Source organism: Balaenoptera borealis (assembly GCF_965194805.1).
Source record: "Balaenoptera borealis genome assembly, chromosome: 15".
Lineage (NCBI taxonomy): Eukaryota > Metazoa > Chordata > Mammalia > Artiodactyla > Balaenopteridae > Balaenoptera > Balaenoptera borealis.
In genome coordinates, this window is record NC_138871.1 from 9,183,632 (window position 1) to 9,202,907 (window position 19,276).

General features: G+C 50.3%; 1 protein-coding gene across 3 annotated transcripts in view; it reads right to left on the reverse strand.

Annotated features, from left to right (window-relative positions):
* The window catches only part of CNNM4 (cyclin and CBS domain divalent metal cation transport mediator 4), a 38,278-nt gene extending 32,815 nt beyond the window's left edge, over positions 1-5,463 (reverse strand). For all 3 annotated transcript variants that reach the window (XM_082357115.1, XM_082357114.1, XM_082357113.1), the window contains exon 1: positions 3,970-5,463. In XM_082357115.1, the coding sequence (XP_082213241.1) occupies positions 3,970-5,371 (1,402 nt within the window). In that variant the 5' untranslated portion in view covers positions 5,372-5,463. The remainder of the gene's footprint in view (positions 1-3,969) is intronic.
* Positions 5,464-19,276: the final 13,813 nt, after the last annotated feature.

A 19,276-nucleotide genomic window follows, 5' to 3' on the forward strand; every position in this document is an offset into this window, starting at 1 on the left:
TCACTAACTGTCTATGAGGAGCAGTAATAGGTGCAAGGTTACCCCAGGGGTCAGTGACCAAAGACTAAAGAAGAGCTGAATGCCTGGGAGGGGCAGGAATGCCCCGGAGGGAGGCGGAGGGAGGGGCACAGCGGAAGCTGGAGGGTGGGTTTCAATGAGGGGCGGAGCTTCCGAACTCTCAAGTGGAGAGCTCATTCATTACTGTGCTTCCAGAGTCTGGGGGAGCAACTGTGGTGAAGGAAAAACACAGCAGGGCCAGGAGCAGCCCAGGGAAGCTTCGTTTTAAGATTTTGAGCTGTAGCCAAACTCAACCAAAACGCCCAGTACTGCGAACATTCTAGGCGAGGTTTAAGTGGAAGGACCAAGGGTCAAATTGCAGGAGCCTCTCAGTGGCCTCACAGCTCTCACCAATTAGCGAGTCTTACTCCTGAGGGCCTGCAGCACCAGGCATCCTGTCTGGCACATAGCACGGGGTTCAGTAAACGGTGACAGCTGCCTTGAGTTGGAAGGCAGAAGCGGCTGGGAAGCTGTCACCTCGTTGCTTTGGTCCCTAGGCGAAGCTCAGCGCCCCCAGGCCTGCAATGACTCTGAGCCGGTCTCTAAGTGTGTAGGAGCATATTCATGACTCTCACTAATGAGGGAAGCCATGTCAGCTCTTGATGGTCAAAGACCGCTTATTCACCGAGAAACTGAGGCACAGGGAAGGAGAACCAAGACTCCACACTCTGCTTCTCAGTCCCTGACCTGAACCTCTGATACATGTGTCACTGCAGGAGCACCTCCTGGCTTTCTTGGGGCAGCTGGAAATGTCAAGTCCCTGGATAACAGCACAACACACCCATTTTTCTTTATCCCTTATCAGCTCGTCAAAATTCTAAGACTTCTGGAATGTGGATAATTCTCTCTCAAACCTGACAGGTCATTCGTTCATTCAGTGACTTTTTATTGAGGTCTTACTATGTGCCAAGAACCATGTTACGTGCCAGGGATATATTGGTGAACAGAACTTAGAGCCCTGCCCTTTGGAACTTACATTCTAGTGGGAGGAGACAGACAATAAAAAACAAAGTAAACTCGTAAATTGTACAGTTGTTAGAAAGTGATATGAGAAAAAGAAAAATGAGCACAGGGTAGGTCTGGGTAGATCAGGAAGGTCAGGGTGGGAAGGGGGTTACAGTTTTAACTAGGGTGACAGGAAGGCCTCACTGAGAACATGAAGTTGAAGCAGACCTGAGGGAGGGGAGAGTAAGCCATGCAAAGTCTGGGAAGAACATTCCAGCCTGAGGGAACAGCGAGGGCAAAGGCTCTAGGGTGGGAGTGTCCTCAAGGCCAGCAAGGCCAGCAGGGCTTGCCAGAGAGAGCCATTCGCTTGTAACTCATTCATTGTTTAACAAACATTTACTGTTAATTTCTTCCCTAGCAACTGAGTGGAGAAAACACTAATAAGGCATGATCCCAACCCTCAAGGAGCTTATAATGCTGGTGGGTAAGGTGGAGATAAAATGACCTTAAAAGAGGATTACACCCGCAGCGGAAAGACTCTGGCAGAATTCAGGACCCTCACCCAACTTGGAGGTGCCAAAGGGTCCCCTGAAGCACAGAAAAGACCCTTGGCTAGACTAGGCAGGCACCCTGGCCCCGATTTTGGTGCTGCTGACGATGCTGGCTGTGTTAACCTGGCTTGTTGGTTTTTCTTAGCTAAAAAAGAAGCCTTCCAAACACCAGATTTTTAAAGAAAATCCTTTAAGTTGCAGATGTACACTAAGCGTTTGCCGCGTCCTGGAGGGCCTTAGACTGAAAAGGTAGATGCCAGATGGAAAGATCTGGCAGAGGTCACACTGCGGGGAGCCCAGCATGGCAACGAGGTAAGACTGGGAACAAGGAAGTGATGGTGTAACACCCCGGGTACGTTCACTCGGGGTGACCATCCATCACACTCGCATCTCCAGGGCCTCACACTGCGCAGGGCAGACTGTGCCTGTGTTTCCATGGAATTACCAGCACCCCCTCTAGGCCTCAGTCTCAAGCTGCAAGCCTGTTAAGGAGGAGAGTCCAGTGGACTAAAATGTGCATCTGCAGAGCCCCACTCAGCAGCGCTCTGGCCTGAGAGATGCTAGCTCTGTTTCCTCAGCTTCAGGAAACGGTACTTTTTTTTTTTTTTTTTTTTTTTTAAGATGAGTCCAAATGTGGCCCTGCCAAGACCCAGGACGCTCCCACCCTGCTGATCAGGGTGGGAAGAAGCCTGACCAAGCCAATCCATACAGGTTGGATCCAGATGCGGGCTGAATGATGCAAACGTGCTGGTCGGGTGTGTCACCAGCAACAGTCCAAAAGACCATCGAGGTGGTGAGGAGGAAGCTGCCCTGGTGAGTCCTAACCCGGCTCCTGACCAAGCAACATGGGAGAGGTCCTCTGGGCCTAGAGGCTGCAGGGTGGGGTGGGGCACAAATCCTCAGTGCTCTTCCGTTCAGACTCTGAAGCTCCCCCCAGGCTGTGCCGTCACCACCGGTCCCTCTGCAGTGAGACGAACCTTACTGGGCTGTCTCCCACTCAAGTCCTCCTCAGCTCTGACGCTGAGATTCAGTCTGTCAAACTGAAAAAGGGAAGGTACCTGGCCCTGACCCTGACCCCAGCATCCTTGCCAGGCCAGCTCCTCCCAAACCCACTCCATCACCCACTGACCCAAGCCAGTTCAAGCTTTCCTCCACTCTCGGTTCCAGAAATGACTGAAAAGGGTCTGGGCTCTTGCTCCCAGCTAGAAGCTAGAAGGCCTCAGCCAGAGGGAGTTCCACCTACGGGAAACAAAGCAAAGTCCCCAGGTTTAGGATAAGGTCCCTCTCCCTCTTCCCCCACTCCTTTATAGAGAGCTTCCCTTTCTGCCTCCTCTCTCCCTTTGGCCTAGGAGGGTTTTACTCCATAATTGGTTTGTTTACTGTCACTCTGAAGGCTTCGGACTGGCAGAGGTAGGAGAAAAGTTTTGTTGGAAGTAAGGAAAGGGGTGTGCGCCCTGAGCTCTGAGGCTGGTGAGTAAACCCGCCGAGTGTCTCTCTAACTACCTGAAAATTGGCCAAGAACCCGTGTGAGAAAAAAACACAAGGCAATGCAAGGCCCACTGAAGATTCCCAGCACACCACAGGAGGGAAGCTTATGTTTGGCGCCTGGGAAAGACAGAACAATAACCGAAACTTAATCGGCTTGCTTCTGCTGAATAGTCGAAAGCGTTACTTGGCATTATTCTGAGCGGGGAGCCAACTAGAGCCCTCCCAATTCGGCTTCTGTGGGCCAGGAGCTCCAGTGACACTGTTCCCCTGCTCCAAAACCTTCCATAGCTCCAAGCTTCCAGCAGGCTGACTGCCCTGACTTTCAGGCTCTTCCTGAGGCCCCAGATGACTCAGTCTCTCCCCCACTGACCAGTGATCAGCAGAGCCTGTACCCATAGGAACAGGACCACCTGCTGGGCCACAAGCACATCCTTTGCTCCCCAACTCAGCTTCTCTGCTCGAGGTGTTCCCTCTGCCTCAAGTACCAAGTCTCCCCACCTTTCAAGGCTCTCCTCAAATGTTCCCTCCCCTGTGAAGGTTTTCCCAGTTCCCCGGCCTCTTCCCCACCCGACCCCTTTCCCCACCCGACCCCAGTGCGACGTGCTGGCGCCGGTTCCTTGCCCTAATCTCCATGCCCTGGTGTTGGCCTCTTCTGAGGCATTAGCTTCCCTCTGTCTGGCTCCCATGTGGGTGAGTGTGTCTTGCTCTGCTTTGATTCACCTGAAGCACAAAGCACAGCTCCTGGCAGACAGCAGATGCTTAAGAACTGTTTCTGCTGCCCTGAGTACCGTTCACCTCAGAGGCATAGGAGGTGCTGAGCAAAGGGACACAGAGTCACGCGAATGGAACGCTAAGATAGCAGACACAAACCAGGCAAGGATACGCACGACACCACAAAGAGTGAAGCGGGAGCTGCATCAGGCCTTACCCTTCTTGAACTCCTCCAGCATGGCATCCAGCTTGGTATCGTGGAAGACGAAGTGCACCGGGTGGTTGTAGAAGCGGGTGATGGTCTTGAGGGGGGTGCAGTCATCGGGGTCCACGAAGGCCAAGTCTTTGACGTAGAGAATATCTACGATGTTGGACTGCTCATCTTCATACACGGGGATGCGCGTGTAGCCGCTTTCCATAATCTCCGACATGGTGTTGAAGTCCAGGATGGCATCGCTCCGGATCATGAAGCAGTCGTGGAGCTGGGTCATGATATCCTCCACAGTTTTGGTCCGGAGTTCCAGGGCACCCTGGATCATGTTCAGCTCCTCTTTCACGAGGTCATTATAGGGCTCCGTCACCTTCAACATCTCCATCAGCTTCTCCCGATTGTAAACGGTGCGGATCTCCTGACCCAGGAAAAAGTCCAGGAGCTTGCTGATGGGGAAACTGAGGGGGAAGGTGAGTAGCATAAAGAATTTGGTGAGAATGATGGTGTTGGCGCCCACAGCCAGCCCATGTCGGGAGCACAGGGCCTGAGGCACAATCTCCCCAAAGATGACAATGCCAATGGTGGAGAAGACCACGGCCACCAGCCCAGAGCCGATGAGGTTATCTACAAGGATGGTGAGGGAGGTGTTGACCAGCACGTTTCCCAGGAGCAGGGAGCAGAGCAAGTAGTTGCCCTTGCGTCGGATGGGCTCGATCTTGCGAGCATAGCGCCTCTCCTTCTGAGTGCCACAGTTCTGCACGATGCGCAGCTCCATGGGGTCCAGGGCCATAAGCCCCAGATTGAGGCCAGAAAATATGCCCGACAGCACCATCAGCACCAAAATGAGGAGGATGTGCAGCCAGAGGGGCAGGAACCTCCCAGCCTCCTCCACCATGAAGAGCAGCGAGTCCTTGTCCGTCCACTTCTGCCAGGGTCCGTCCACGCCGGCCCGGGTGCACAGCGCATACAGCTTCATGTTCTCGCTCCTCCGGAGGAACTTAGTGAGCACCACCAGCATCCCGGACGTGTCCCCGCGGCTCACGTTGACCAGCTTCTGGACGACCAGGTCCTTGGTGAGCTCGGGGCAGCTGGTGGAGTTGTGGATGGTCTCGGCGTTGTCCACCTCGGTGAAGGAGATCAGGTTGCTGGAGAAGGAGCCCAGCCTCTGGCCGTACAGCCTCAGGTTCACCGTGCTGCCCTCGGACACGAAGATGATGCCATCCGAGTTTATCCCACACGATTTGTTGCAGCTCGCCAGCCTCATGCCCAGGATCGCGCTCCGCTGGGGGTCGCCCTGGCCGCGGGCCCCCCGCGCCCACAGCAGCACCAGCAGCACCGGCGCCACCAGGAGGAGGCGCCCTCGGGCCGGCCCGCCGCCCGGGCGCCCGCCCCCGCCCACCGGCGCCATGTTGCTCCGGCTCGGCCGCCGCCGCTCCCCGCGCCCCTCCGCGCAGCCCCTCTCACGCCGTCGCTCCTGCCGCTCCGCCGCCGCCGAGCCAACTGCCCGGGCCGCCGGCCTGACGTCAGGTCAGCGACCCGCCCGCCCACGCCCCGCCCATTTGCATAGGAGGCCCCGCCCCCTGGCGCGCGGCTCCAGCACCCTCCCTTAAGGAGGTCCGGCATTTAAGGTGGCGCGGCGAGGGAGCGCGGGAGCCTCAGGCGAGCGCACGCCCCGCCCTTCTCCTCGCACGCCTTTCCGCTCTCTCGGCTGGTCCCTCTTTCTTCCTCCCCGACCTGCTCTCTCGACCACGTAGTTCCTCTTCCGCAGCCCAGCCTGGGCTCGGTTGCTGGGCTCCTTCCCCTTCCCCAGAAATCTGCAGCTGGGGGCGGTGGCCCATCTCTGCAAGAACCTCTCAGAAGCTGCACCGCGTTGTGCTCGGGCGAGAAAATTGATTTTCTGCTATGAAAAAAGAAAAGGAGAACCTGAGGGCATAGACCTGAGGGAGGTCTTCAAGTTCACCGGCATTGTTCTGGCACTCCCGGGGGTTTTGCCCACCTTGTCCCAAGACCAGAAGTGGGTTCCCCAGGCCCAGGCCCGGGGTCTCCTTCGGGGGCCAGTGGAGGGAAAATCTGGGGAACTGGAGCTGTAGGATGTACCCGCGGATAGAAGGGCCAGGGTCTGACCTGGGCTTATCTCCTGTCGTTTCCATTTAGGACACAAATATTGAGCACCTACTACGGTCACTTGTTCCAGGCTCAAACAGTACAGCAGTGAATGAGTCAAAGTTCCTGCCCCCTGGAGTTTGCAGTCTAGGATAGAAAACCGGCAATAAACAAACGCGTACATAATATTTTTTTAATCTTCCCAACAACCCTAAGAGGTAGTGTTATTATTTCCATATTACAGATGAAGAAATTGAGTCTAGGCACAAATCAGAGCCCACCCAGACTGTTATCTTAAGAGCAGGCCTGTGTGACTTTGGGTAAGGCAAGTTGGAATGTCTCTCAGCCCCGTTTTCTTCATCTGTAAACTGGGGATAAGAATGATAACACAGCACCATTTCACTAAGCTTGTGGGAACAGCTGGCCTAGGCATTGAACAGGACAGAACAACTCTGTGAATGTTCTTTGACTATGCAGCTGTTGTTGTTATTGTTGTTGCTGTTATTATCTGCCCTGCTGGGACCAAACCCCTAACCCCAAATTGTGGTGACTGACCCTGGGGCAGCTGCATGTGGAAACAAGCTGAGACGCTCAGCGCCAGGCCCAGCCCTGAAATGACTGCTTCCTGGGCGGCCCTACCTCGATGTCAGTCGGCAACTATGAATTGAGCACCAAGCACTCAGGATGTGGGGGGAAAGACCAACCGCAGCTGCCATCCAGTTAGGGAGAAGGAGAGAAACAGACAAACATCCTTATAATTGCAGAGGTGTGCTGACAGGAGGATCAGGTACCAGGTTGACCACTGGGTCTTGGAGCAAGTTTTTTCCCAGCCCTGGAGACACAGAATCCATTTCACTCTCTCCCTGCACAAACACTTGTGTTTATTTTTATTACGGTATACTGTTTGCCAATAAAAGCAACAATCAATACCAGCCGGAAGGAGACTAAACAGAGAGGAACAATAATATAGTGTTTTAGGAGGAGACGTGGTGGCAGAGGCCTGATGCAACTAAGCCCTGTTAGCAGGGGTAGAGGGTGCTGTGTGCTAGGCCAGCCTGAAGCGGCCCCTTGCAGGTGCCTCACTTCATATTCCATAGTGAGTGTCCAGCCTGCCAGTTTTCCAGAAAACAGGAGCCTCAGATGGGCACTGGCCGACACAGAATAAAAGCAGAGGGCTTTCCTGGTGGCGCAGTGGTTAAGAATCTGCCTGCCAATGCAAGGGACACAGGTTCATGCCCTGGCCCGGGAAGACCCCACGTGCCGCGGAGCAACTAAGCCTGTGCACCACAGCCACTGAGCCCACATGCCACAACTACTGAAGCCTGTGCGCCTAGAGCCCGTGCTCTACAACAAGAGAAGCCACGACAATGAGAAGCCCGTGCACTGCAACGAAGAGTAGCCCCTGCTTGCCACAACTAGAGAAAGCCCGTGCACAGCAACGAAGACCCAACACAGGCAAAAAGAAAGAAAGAAAAGTAGAAAGCAGAACTTTTGACCAGCTGTTCCCTCCCATGTCCACTGACCAGCATGAGCCACCTACATCACCTCGGAGCAAGCCCAGCTCTCAGGGATGCTTCTGCCCTCATCTCTTTCCAGCCAGCTTTAGGACCAGTGCCCTCCCCCACGGTACTTAGAGACTTTCCCATTCTATTATCGACCCACTGGCTATTTTTATTTTGCCCTTTTCAGACTATCTGTACTCAGAAACATTCTATGCATGCACTGAGCCCAATGACAGAAGCCAGCAAAGGGAAGGAAAAAATAAATTTTCAAGATACTTGGGTTAAAAATGCCAGGGGTGGTGAAGATTTGGTAGGAAAAATCAGTCTCTGCTAAAGTTCATTTAATTACACCCATCCTGGGCTTCCCTGGTGGCACAGTGGTTAAGAATCCGCCTGCCAATGCAGGGGACACAGGTTCGAGCCCTGGTCTGGGAAGATCCCACATGCCGCGGAGCAACTAAGCCCGTGTGCCACAACTACTGAGCCTGCGCTCTAGAACCCGCAAACTTCAACTACTGACCCCACGTGCCACAACTAGTGAAGCCTGCGTGCCTAGAGCCCGTGGTCCACAACAAGAGAAGCCACCGCAATGAGAAGTTCGTTACCGCAACAAAGAGTAGCCCCTGCTCTCCGCAACTAGAGAAAGCCTGCGTGCAGCAACGAAGACCCAATGCAGTCAAAAATAAATTAATTAATTAATTTAAAAAAATTACACCCATCCATGATTATATTCACACCCGTGATTAGGTAAATAGAGCAGATGCAATGAAGTAAAGAAAAGAAATTCCCCTTTCCATGCTACCCAGGCAGAGGTCCATATGGCCTTGTTCTGGGTGCCCATTATAACTCACAGGGAAGCTTTCACAATGTCCAGAACGCTTGATGCCCTGCCAATGAAGGAGGAGGCGTCATCTGTTATTAAATAGTTTATACAGTTAAGGAAGGGAGGGAGGGAGGAGGGAAGAGAAAGAAAAATAAAGAAAGAAAGAATGAAAGGAAGGAAGGAAGAAAAAGAAAGAGAGAAAGAAAGAAAGGGAGAAAGAAGGAAAAAATGAAATTCTTCTTTGCCCTCCCAGGGCCTTCAATCTGCAGGGGAGACAAGACTCCCTGGGTAATAGTTAAATGATACAACCCAGAAAGTGTCAGAGGAGGTATTTGAGATGCAGACTGGAGTCCACGTTCATTCTCTGCCTGGCATTTGTCCCTGGTTAGGGCATTAAACCTTTCCTCATCTGCAGAATTGAGACCCACAGCGTGGTGGGGACAATGTGGAGATGGAGGTGTATTAATGTGCAAAGCAGGAAGCCTGGACCATGTTTGGCTCCTGTGAACAAGGCTGTGAGAACAGCAGAAAGTGATGTGCATGTGAGAAGCCTCCTTCCTTTAGGGGGCAGACCTGTTCCTCTGCCTGGAGTAGAAGTCTTTACTCACCTGAGTTGCCTCCATTTGAAAGTAAGGAGTTTGGAGAAGGTCTTTCCCCAAGGGGTCCTGATACCTGACACCCAAGCATCCTAAAGCACTCCATTCACGACATTTGGGCCTGATGGGTTCTTTCCGGGACCTATGGCAGCACGTCTACACCTCCCGTGGTTGAGCCCACTCCTTTCTGGTCCTGTGTAGGGAGACAGCCTAAAAGGTTTATTGCCCCTTCTGTACCTGGCATTGAGCTGACACCGAGGATCCAGTGATGAACAAGGTCCTGAATTAGTAACCTGGGATCTCCTTTCCCACTTCCTAGGCTGGGATCCTCCCAGGCTGGATTCTTAGCCCTTTTCAATCTCTGGGTCGCCACAATGGGGAGCTGTGGGCAGAGAAGCTGCCCATCTACTGGTGGAGCTCAGAGCCTGAGGTCTGCCATGGCCCCAGGCTGGGCAGAGCCCTCGGGGGATGCCGTGGGCCTGGGCTGTGAGAGCCTGGCTGGCAGCAGTGGGACACCTTTTCAGAGTGAGACATGGACCATCCTCAATACCTACCGCGGTCTGTTTCACCACTGTCTACAAGTCTATAGTAACCCTGAGCATTTGGAGGATACCTCTGTGCCATTTAATTGTCCCAGGAGGGGGCTTCCCTGGTAGCGCAGTGGTTAAGAATCCACCTGCCAATGCAGGGGACACAGGTTCGAGCCCTTGTCCAGGAAGATCCCACACATTGCGGAGCAACTAAGCCCGTGCACCATAACTACTGAGCCCGCGTGCCTAGAGCCTGTGCTCCGCAACAAGAGAAGCCACCGCAATGAGAAGCCCGTGCACCACAACAAAGAGTAGCCCCCCTCACCGCAACTAGAGAAAGCCCGCACGCAGTAACGAAGACCCAACGCAGCCAAAAATAAATAAAAATTTAAAAAAATTTTTCTCAGGAGGGAAGGAGCAAGCATGGGGTTAGCTGGATGCTGCCTTTGTTTTTTTTCCTTTGGCTGCACTGCGCAGCATACAAGATCATCTTAGTTCCCTGAACCCATGCCCCCTGCATTGGACGCGCAGAATCCTAACCACTGAGCCACCAGGGAAGTCCTTGGATGCTGCCTTGACTCACATCCCAACTCAGGGCATCCCAGCGAGTGGGGACAGGAGGACCCGGTGTGTGAGACAGATACTTCATTGAGCCAGAGAAGGGGATGAAAACATCAGGTCAGCAGATCCAGGCCAATAAAAGGATGTGCCTCTGAGAAGCGGTCAAATGCCAAAGCGGCAAGGGGAAGGAAGCATTTGTATTCACCGGGTAGGCTTCAAGGCTCCCACGGCCATAGGACAGGTTGCTCTCCTTTGGGACAGACCCACGGGAGGCAGGATGCCCCACCATGAGGATTCAGGCACAGCTCTGGAGGCACGATGGGGTGGCTGGCTTGGCCACAGATTGCCTGTGTGACCTGAGACTCCGGGACATTCTTGAGTGCGGAGTGAGAGGATGTCTGGCCCATGGTAAGAGCTCAATACCATGACGATGATGGGAACAATGCAGCCAGGATTTTTAGAGGACACACAAATGTCCTTAGCTCTGCTGTGTCTCTCCATCCAACTTCAGCCAGTCTTCTTGTCCTTTCCCTTCCCTTTCCTGAGGAGGGAGAAATCAATAGAGGATGATGGGGAAAACCAGAGGCTGGGGGGGAGATCACCGAGGACTGAACAAGACCACATGTGGCCCCCTTGGGCCTCCGTGTGGAGGGAAGAAAGGAGGCTGAGGTTAGGGGAGGTCGAGCTGGTGGGGGGCAGAGGGGCTGGGGGTTACACACAAGCTCTCAGGCTGCTGGGAGGGAGAGAAGCCTCTCACTCGGAATCAGAGAGACCTGACACCCCACGAGCCCAGGCCTAGGGAAGCCCCTGCTGTTCCAGGGCCCCTGTGGGGAGCCCTGGGCAGCACTGGGTGTGAGAGGGGCCTCCCGGACCTAGGACTCTGCCCGCTCTCCTTCCCTCCTGCTTCCCTCCCTGTCGGGTGCACTGGAGCACCCTCCGTCCCCAGGACTGGCTACCTCAGCAAGCTTTTCCTTCTGCCTCCCCCCAAAAAAAGACCCTTTTCTATTTTTTTAAATAAATTTATTAATTTACTTATTTATTTGTTTATTTACTTTTGGCTGCATTGGGTCTTCTTTGCTGTATGCGGGCTCTCTCTAGTTGCGGTGAGGGGGGCACTCTTCCTTGCGGTGCATGGCCTTCTCATTGCGGTGGCTTCTCTTGTTGCAGAGCACAGGCTCTAGGTGTGTGGGCTTCAGTAGCTGTGGTGCACGGGCTCTAGAGCACAGGCTCAGTAGTTGTGGCACACGGGCTTAGCTGCTCCACAGCATGTGGGATCTTGCCTGACCAGGGCTCGAACCCGTGTCCCCTGCATTGGCAGGCAGATTCTTAACCACTGCGCCACTAGGAAAATCTGACTCTTTTCTATTTTAACAGATTAAATGCTCATTGCTAGAAAAAAACTAGGAAGAGCAAGCTAACAAACGCTGAGTATTTATAGAGGCTTAAGAACAAAGTTTTCGGAGTCATTGTCCCTAGTTTCTGGTCCTTTTTCTTAGTTGGCAGAAACGTCACGGGCTCTGACCCTTACCATCTGGTGAATTGGGGCAAAGTGCTTGGCCTCTTAGGGCCTCGATTTCTCCACTTTAAAGATGAAGATCAAGAGACCCCTTCTCGCTGTATTGAAAGGACCAAATGAGCCCTGGTTTGAAAGCACTGCTCTGTAAACACTGGTTTCTTTCCCTTCCCCCAGATTTGATTTTGATTCCCAAATCTTATTGGCTCCTAGCCCAACCCAGAAAGGGAGACTGCCTTTCAGATCTTCATTCCCAAGTGCCCAAACAACTGCCAAGTCACCAAATACCTGTAGAGCCTTCAGCAACCCGCTCATCTTGCTAGCCTCAGGGCCTTTATCTTTAACCTGAGGGAACTGGATCCGATAATTAGGTTCTATCCTAATTTAAATTCTTTGATCTACGATTCTTCCTGGACAACCAAGGGAGGAAGGTAAAGGCAAGACCAGCAAGATCAGAGGTAGTGGGCATCTGTTTTTCTGGTCTGTTCAGCTTCCTTCCCCTCCTGCAAACGGTACCTCCCTTTCCTCTGCGAACGTGTCCCACATCCATTTTCATGGGTTCTAGTGGGGATGGGCAACTGACCAGGCCTGGACAAAAGTACCCCAGGCCACAGCAATTGACCTAGGGTGGGTAGGACACCAAGAAGGGCCAATCAGGAGCCTGGATTTTTATATAGGGGGAGGGTCCCTAAATGGAGGTAATAGAAGCCTCAAGCTGTCTGTTACTAGATCCCCTCCCCCTGCTGAGGGCAGTACTTCTGTTCAGCTTCACCACAGCCCTAAAAAAGGGGTACCATTAGTCACCTCCTTTCACAGATGAGAAAAGGGAGATTTGGAAAGCTGAAGAAACCTGCTCAGGGACTTCCCTGGCAGTCCAGTGGTTAGGACTCCGTACTTCCACTGCGGGGAGCATGGGTTTGATCCCTGGTCAGGGAACTAAGATTCCCACACGCTGCACAGCACAGCACTCCCTAAAAAATAAAGAAACCTGCTCAGGATCACACAAAAATGGATTTCGATACTGTTCCAACCTGTCTGGACTCCAAACCTTCTTAGCCCTCCTGCATGTGCTACCCATCTGAGGACTAGGGTTCCAGGAACAGAACTGTAATTGGTTGACTGAGGAATTTCAATTCAGTGGGGACTTAATATGACATGGTTTTATTTCTTTTCTAATCAAGGCTTTTAACCAATCTCTGTCAAATTTCCCCTTTCCGGCCCTCCTTGAGGTCTCTGGTGGGTCCACCATCTTTAGTGTGACTTTTAGTATCAGGAATCCAGTCAGGTCCATTAACAACTGCCATCTCATTTCTGACTTACATCACCTGTGCCCCCTCCCTGTCATCCTTCTCCAGGCATGGGGTCCAGGGTCTGCTCCAAGGACTTGGAGCGGGGAAGGGCCTTGGTCAGCCTTTCAATCCTCCAATCACTGCAGCCAGTTTGGGGTGAGTGTGTATGTGTGTATCTGGTGTCAAGTGGAGGGGGTTACTTCATTCTTCTTTTTCAGGGTCAAACTTCTCCAGCATTGGGGCCTGGTAGGGCAAGGGGGCAAGGGGAAGGGCAATTTCTCTTTACTTAACCTCCCACAGATTAGACACCCCCCCTCCCCTTTATGGCTGTTGCCACTTGACTGAGTGTGGCTTGTGTCCAGTTATTGGTTTCTTATAGGGGGAGGTTCAGCTCAGCTTCTTGCTGTTGGGGTAACCTTTGCCTGGCAGACAGCCCCTCTTGAGTCCACCCAACGGATGCTGTAGAGACCACTCCACTGATGACCCCTCTCTCTGCCTCAGGTCTTCAGTTCTCTCCTGCCTTTGCTCTAGGACTCACAGGGCAGAACAGCAAGTCTGGTGCTTATGGTGGTATAAGATGCCAGTCCCTCTTCTTGCAGGAGCCCCCAAGTTTTCTTAGAGCACCCCCTTCACCTGACTTTGAGAAGTATGTTAGTTACCTATTGCTGCATAGCAAATTATCCCCAGAAGTTAGTTGCTTAGAATAGTAAACATTTATTATGCCATAGATTTTTGGGGTCAGGAATTAGGAAGCACTTTATTTTATTTTTTTAAATAAATTTATTTATTTTATTTATTTATTTTTGGCTGCATTGGGTCTTCGTTGCCGCGCGTGGGCTTTCTCTAGTTGCAGCGAGTGGGGGCTACTCTTCGTTGCGATGGGCGGGCTTCTCATTTCTGTGGCTTCTATTGTTGTGGAGCACAGGATCTAGGCGCATGGGCTACAGTAGCTGCAGCACACAGGCTTAGTAGTTGTGGCTTGCGGGCTCAAGAGCACAGGCTCAGTAGTTGTGACGCACAGGCTTAGTTGCTCTGTGGCATGTGGGATCTTCCCAGACCAAGGGTCAAACCCATGTCCCCTGCATTGGCAGGCAGATTCTCAACCACTGCGCCACCAGGGAAGCCCCTAGGAAGCACTTTAGCTGGGTGGGTCTGGCTCAGAGTCTCATGAGTTGAAATCAAGACATTAGCTGGGGCCTCAGTCATCTGAAGGCTTGACTGGGGATGGAAGATCCACTTCCAAACTCACTCACATGGCTGTTGGCAGGAGGCTTCAGTTCTTTTTCATGTGCCCTTGTCCACAGCGCTGCTCACAACATGGCAGCTGGCTTTCCCCAGAGTAAGTAATTCAATAGAGAGCAAGACAATGTAGAAACCATGATGTCTTTTATGATCTAGCCTCAGAAGTAACATACCACCAGTTCTTTCCAATTCTATTGGCTATATGTACCAAAACTGACACAGTATGGGAGGGGGTTATCCAAGGCATGAATAGCAGGTGTCACAGACTACTGGGGGCCATTTGGAGGCTGGCTGTCACAGGAGGTGAGGGAAAATCCTCTACTGAATACTGATCAACTAACAAACGTCCCCCAACCCTGACCCCCAATAGCTTCTCTTAAAAATTGGGAATACGGTCTTACTGGGTTAATGGTTAGGGCTGGAGGGTCTGTTCTCTGCTTAGAAGTCCAATAGACACATAAAGCCATCATCACCAAAATTAAAATATTGATTTCTCCTCCAAGACATATATCTCCCATAATTTCCCTTCTATCAGTATATGGCAATTCCATCTTTCCAGTTGCTGTGGCCAAAAATCCAGAGTCATCCTACTCATCTTTTTCTCTTATGCCTCTGTCTGATCCATCAGCAAATCCTGTTTGCTCTACTTTGAAAATACATCTAGAATCTAGGTACCTCTCCTACTTCAGCTGCCACCACCCAGACTCCAGGCACCTTCCTTTAGCACCGATATAGCCTCCTACCTGGCCTCCTTATTCCTACCCTTTCCCTCCCACATTCTGTTCTCAAGGCAACAGCCAGAGTGATTTTATTTTTCTTTTTTTTCTGGCCGCACCACGTGGCTTGTGGGATCTCAGTTTCCCTGACCAGGGATTGAACCCCTGCCACAGCAGTGAAAGCCTGGAATCCTAACCACTAGGCCACCGGGGAACTCCCCAGAGTGATCTTTTAAAAACATAAATTATAAACCTCTTCTGATCCAAATCTTCCAGAAGCTCAGTCTCTTTTAAAGTAAGAGCTAAACTCCTGACATTGGCCTATACACTAAAGAGTTTTGTCTTAATCCTATCAGGCAGGAACAAAGATTCTTATTGGGGAAGTGATGTAATGGAAACTAAAATTTGGTCAGTGTGTTGGGGAAATGGGGTAGGAGGGAGTCCAGCAAAGAAGCTGCCATTGTAATTCAGATGTGAAGGGACAGGTAACAATTAATAAAAATTACCTCCCATTTATTCAGTGCTATGTGCCAGACACTGTGCTTTCCACACCTTTCCTCATTTAAATATTTATAGCAATTTTGTGAGGTAGGTGTTATTATTATTCTCCTTTTACAGGTAGAAAAACCAGGTCCCAAAGAGGTTACATAACTTGCCCAAGGTCATACAACTAGGCAAGGTCAACAGAGCCATGTATTGAAACCCAAACCTGTGTACTACCAATGCTTTCCAAGCTGTCATTTTTATTGACAAATGTTGAAACCAAGGGACATCGTAAGAGTTTTCATTACAGAAAATAGAAATCTTTATTATAAAACAGCCATGCATGAGTCTAGTTGTTTAAAGAAATTCCGAGTGGAATATGATTTAAAGAAATAAAGCCATGTCTTTATAATTGGGCTTCTTACACATTAATCTTCAGTTTTTGTCTTTTAGTCTGTAGTCTAACCTTGACTTCTTGGCTCTCTCCCAGAGCCAACAACCCTCCATCTGACTTTGGAAATAGCCATCATCAGGCTGGCTTAAGACTTCGGGCCAGGTTAATTTCCGAAGCCACAGGATGGCTGCCCTTGACTCCATGGCATCCACTCATCCTGAAGAGCCTGCCGTTCTTGGCAGAGATGGGCTCTGAATTCTCTGCACAGAATGAGAATTTCCATCCTCATCCACCCCCTCCCATGGCTTCTGTCATAGCTGTAGCTCAGCTGTATCCATGCACTTCCCTACACATCTAACTCCTGGAGAGCTCAGGGCTCCTCCATCTGTTCATCTTCCACAGGAAGAAGGAGAGTGAGGAAAATTATACCCAACAAAGCCTTTACTTAGCTGTTTGACCTTCAAAGCTATAGCTTGTTGTATTTCTAATTAGAAACCCCAGTGATAAGATTTGCACATTACACACTTCCACTCTGCACCCCAGATCCCTGAACAATATCCTCAAATAAGCCAGTGGTTTCTACTTCATTTATAAACCTACTTCTAACAGAGGGACTTTCTTTCAAAGGGACCAAACCCACTTTCCCAGAACACAGTCCAGAACACAAGTGAGCAAGCCATAGCAAAGCTTTACAAACAACACTAATCTGTATACTTATAGAACTCTTTAGAGTCAGCAAGGTGCATGTGCATCCTTTATACATTCTTTAGTTTAATGCTGTCAACAATCAAGTGTGGTAGGTTTCATCACACCAAATTTACAGGTAGAGAATTTGAGGTTCAGAGAGATTATGTAATTTGCCCAAGGTCATACAGTAGAGCTGGGTTCAAAAGGGCAGATGTTTTCATCCCAACTCAAACATGCCAGAGTTCTCCTCCCCCCCACCCCCATTCTGTAATTCTTGGTGACGCTTATATCCCAACTCTGTGACAAGCAGGCATCTGGATGCCTAGAGGCAGTCCCTAATTCGTAAGAGTTCTCCTACTTCATCGAGCCATCACGGATCCAAGATCTGGTCCTTAGGATATTGGTTTTTATTAATTCACTGATGGATTAACAGATTGGAGAGGGTAAGTCACACTAACTAAGCAAGTAACTGAGTGATAAACCCAAATATGAATTTCTTAACTAATACTGTGGCTTGTTGGGAGGTCAGAATTTGTAAGTTGCCACTGGAAAATAGTTGGCCAGTTAGTGTTGGAGCTACTGTCCCCTTCTATGCTCCAGGGTCTGCTGGGAGAACTGGAAATGCAGGGGGGTGGGACCAGATCAGCTGCAACTTTAGGGCTGAAGATGGGCCCAACCCCAAGGCTCAACCTGGATCTCTGAGGAAGGAGGAATGGTCTTCCTGGTTTTGGGAAGGCTATGTTAGGCCCTGCTTTGTGTCCTAGGTTTGGGTGAGGGTAGATTTAAATGGAATATCAAGGTTTAGAACTGAAGGGTGGTACTAACACAATATTGTAAATCAACTATACTTCAATTAAAAAAAAAAGGGGGGGGAATTGCAGGGTGGAAGGGAGGGAAAGGATGGGGCCAAGATTCTACCTTGGAACCTCTTTCATGAGGTGGGGAGCATCAGGCTTTAAGGTGCTCCTGTTTGACTTTGAAGACAGGAAAGTAGGAATCAACCAGAACTCTAGAGTTCCCAGCTCACTTTGCACATGAATGGCCCCCACCTTGGAGCTATGCAGCCCTAGATTGTGATTCCGTGGAGAAAAAGAGGGATATTAGGCAGCTGAAAGGGTGGTCGGTCCAGACCTGACCCAGCTTTCAGAAGGTGCCTCTATGTGTGTGTAGGGCAGTGCTGGAGGGGGGCAGGGCTCCTTTTTCTCTTTCTTCCACCTCCCCTCAACACCTTGACATGTTGAACTTTATCTGAACCTTGTACTTCTGGAAAGCAGATACAGTCAAGAAATGCCTCCTCTGCTTTGTGTCCCCCCTCACCCCATTTTGAGTTCTGAAAATAGCCAACTTCAAAGGACTATCCTGTTCTAGAATATTCCAAGATAAGACCCCCTTCCACCCTTCCTCACTGACTCAGATAAGACCCTCTCTAGCCTTCCTCATGATGACTCCTTGTTTACCTGCCTCTATAAAACCCCAGTTCCCTCCTTTTCTTTGATGCATTCCTCATTAGTGAGCATTCTCCCTTTTGCAACAGTCTGATTTATTGTCCTGTGCATTTTGTCTTTCACACCCTTCTCTTTTATTCCCTTTTTATTCATTGTAATGAGTTTCATAATGAGACATCTCCTGACATAATCTACCAAAAATCAAGCTCACAGGCTGCACAACAATATGAATGTACTTAATGCCTCTGAACTGTATACTTAAAATGGTAAACTTTATGTTATGTATATTTTACCACAGTAAAAAAATTCCAGCTGATAGAGAAATACAATGAAAATAATTTTATTCAAAACAATGAGAATCCCTACTATGTGCTGGGTGATGAGTTAGGGAATGGGGAAGTGGGTGGGGCCTGGGATAGGAAATGAGTAAGATCTGCTCCCTGTGGTCCAGGAGCTCTCAGACTTGCTGGGGAAACAAACACATAATCTGCTAATTGAGCACCATAATTCAGAATGACACACATTGTAATAGACATGTGTACAGCCTGATTTGACTCAGGCTGAGCAGGGCCTTGAATGTTACACTAAGGAGTTCGGATTTTATCCTTAGTGTAACATTATTGGGAGGCATGCATGGTTTTAAAGCCAAGGTATGACACGGATAGATGTATTCAATTCCTAATGTCTTATCACCAGTCATCTGCTTTGTGTAGAGTGTGTAAAAGATCAATAGCTGTGACAGCTTTAATTTTAAAAAGTTGACCCCCCCATAAAACAGGCTCATAGTCATATATCTCCTATTAAATATATTTATGCTCAGGAAAGAAGGATTTAACTTTGGTCAAGTCTATTGGGAAGACAGAGACACAGAGCTGGCAAGTACTGTGTAAGAAATGTGCTTGGGAACACTGAGAGCTCAGAGTGGGGCACTGCCCGCTGGCTGAGGGAGTCAGGGAAGGCCTCCAGGAGAAAGTGGGCTGGGGCAAAGGAGAGGGAACAGGGGAAACTGGAGCATATAGGCAAGGAAGGGGGCTGTGGGCCAGATGGCAGATGGCTTTGTGTGCTAGGTTGAAGGGCCTGAACCTCTTCCCCACAGGTGATGGTGAACCATACTGGGCTCTGTTAATAATGATGGTGATGCCGCTGATACTGTAGTGCTTACTACATGGCAGACACTACTCTAAGAGGTAAGAGCTTTACCAATATGCACTCATTTAACCCTGACACTCAGAAAAGTGCATGGGTAGATGGTTTAGATCACTTGGATGGCCATGTTGATAATGGTGGCCAGAACAACAGTTGGGACACTTGTTGTGGTTCAGGGGAAAGACAAAGGGAGGGATGGAAAGGATGTGATGGCTTTGAGAAATAATTAGGAATAAAACCATCAAGACATGATTATTTACTGTTTCGGTGGTGGAATTGCTGA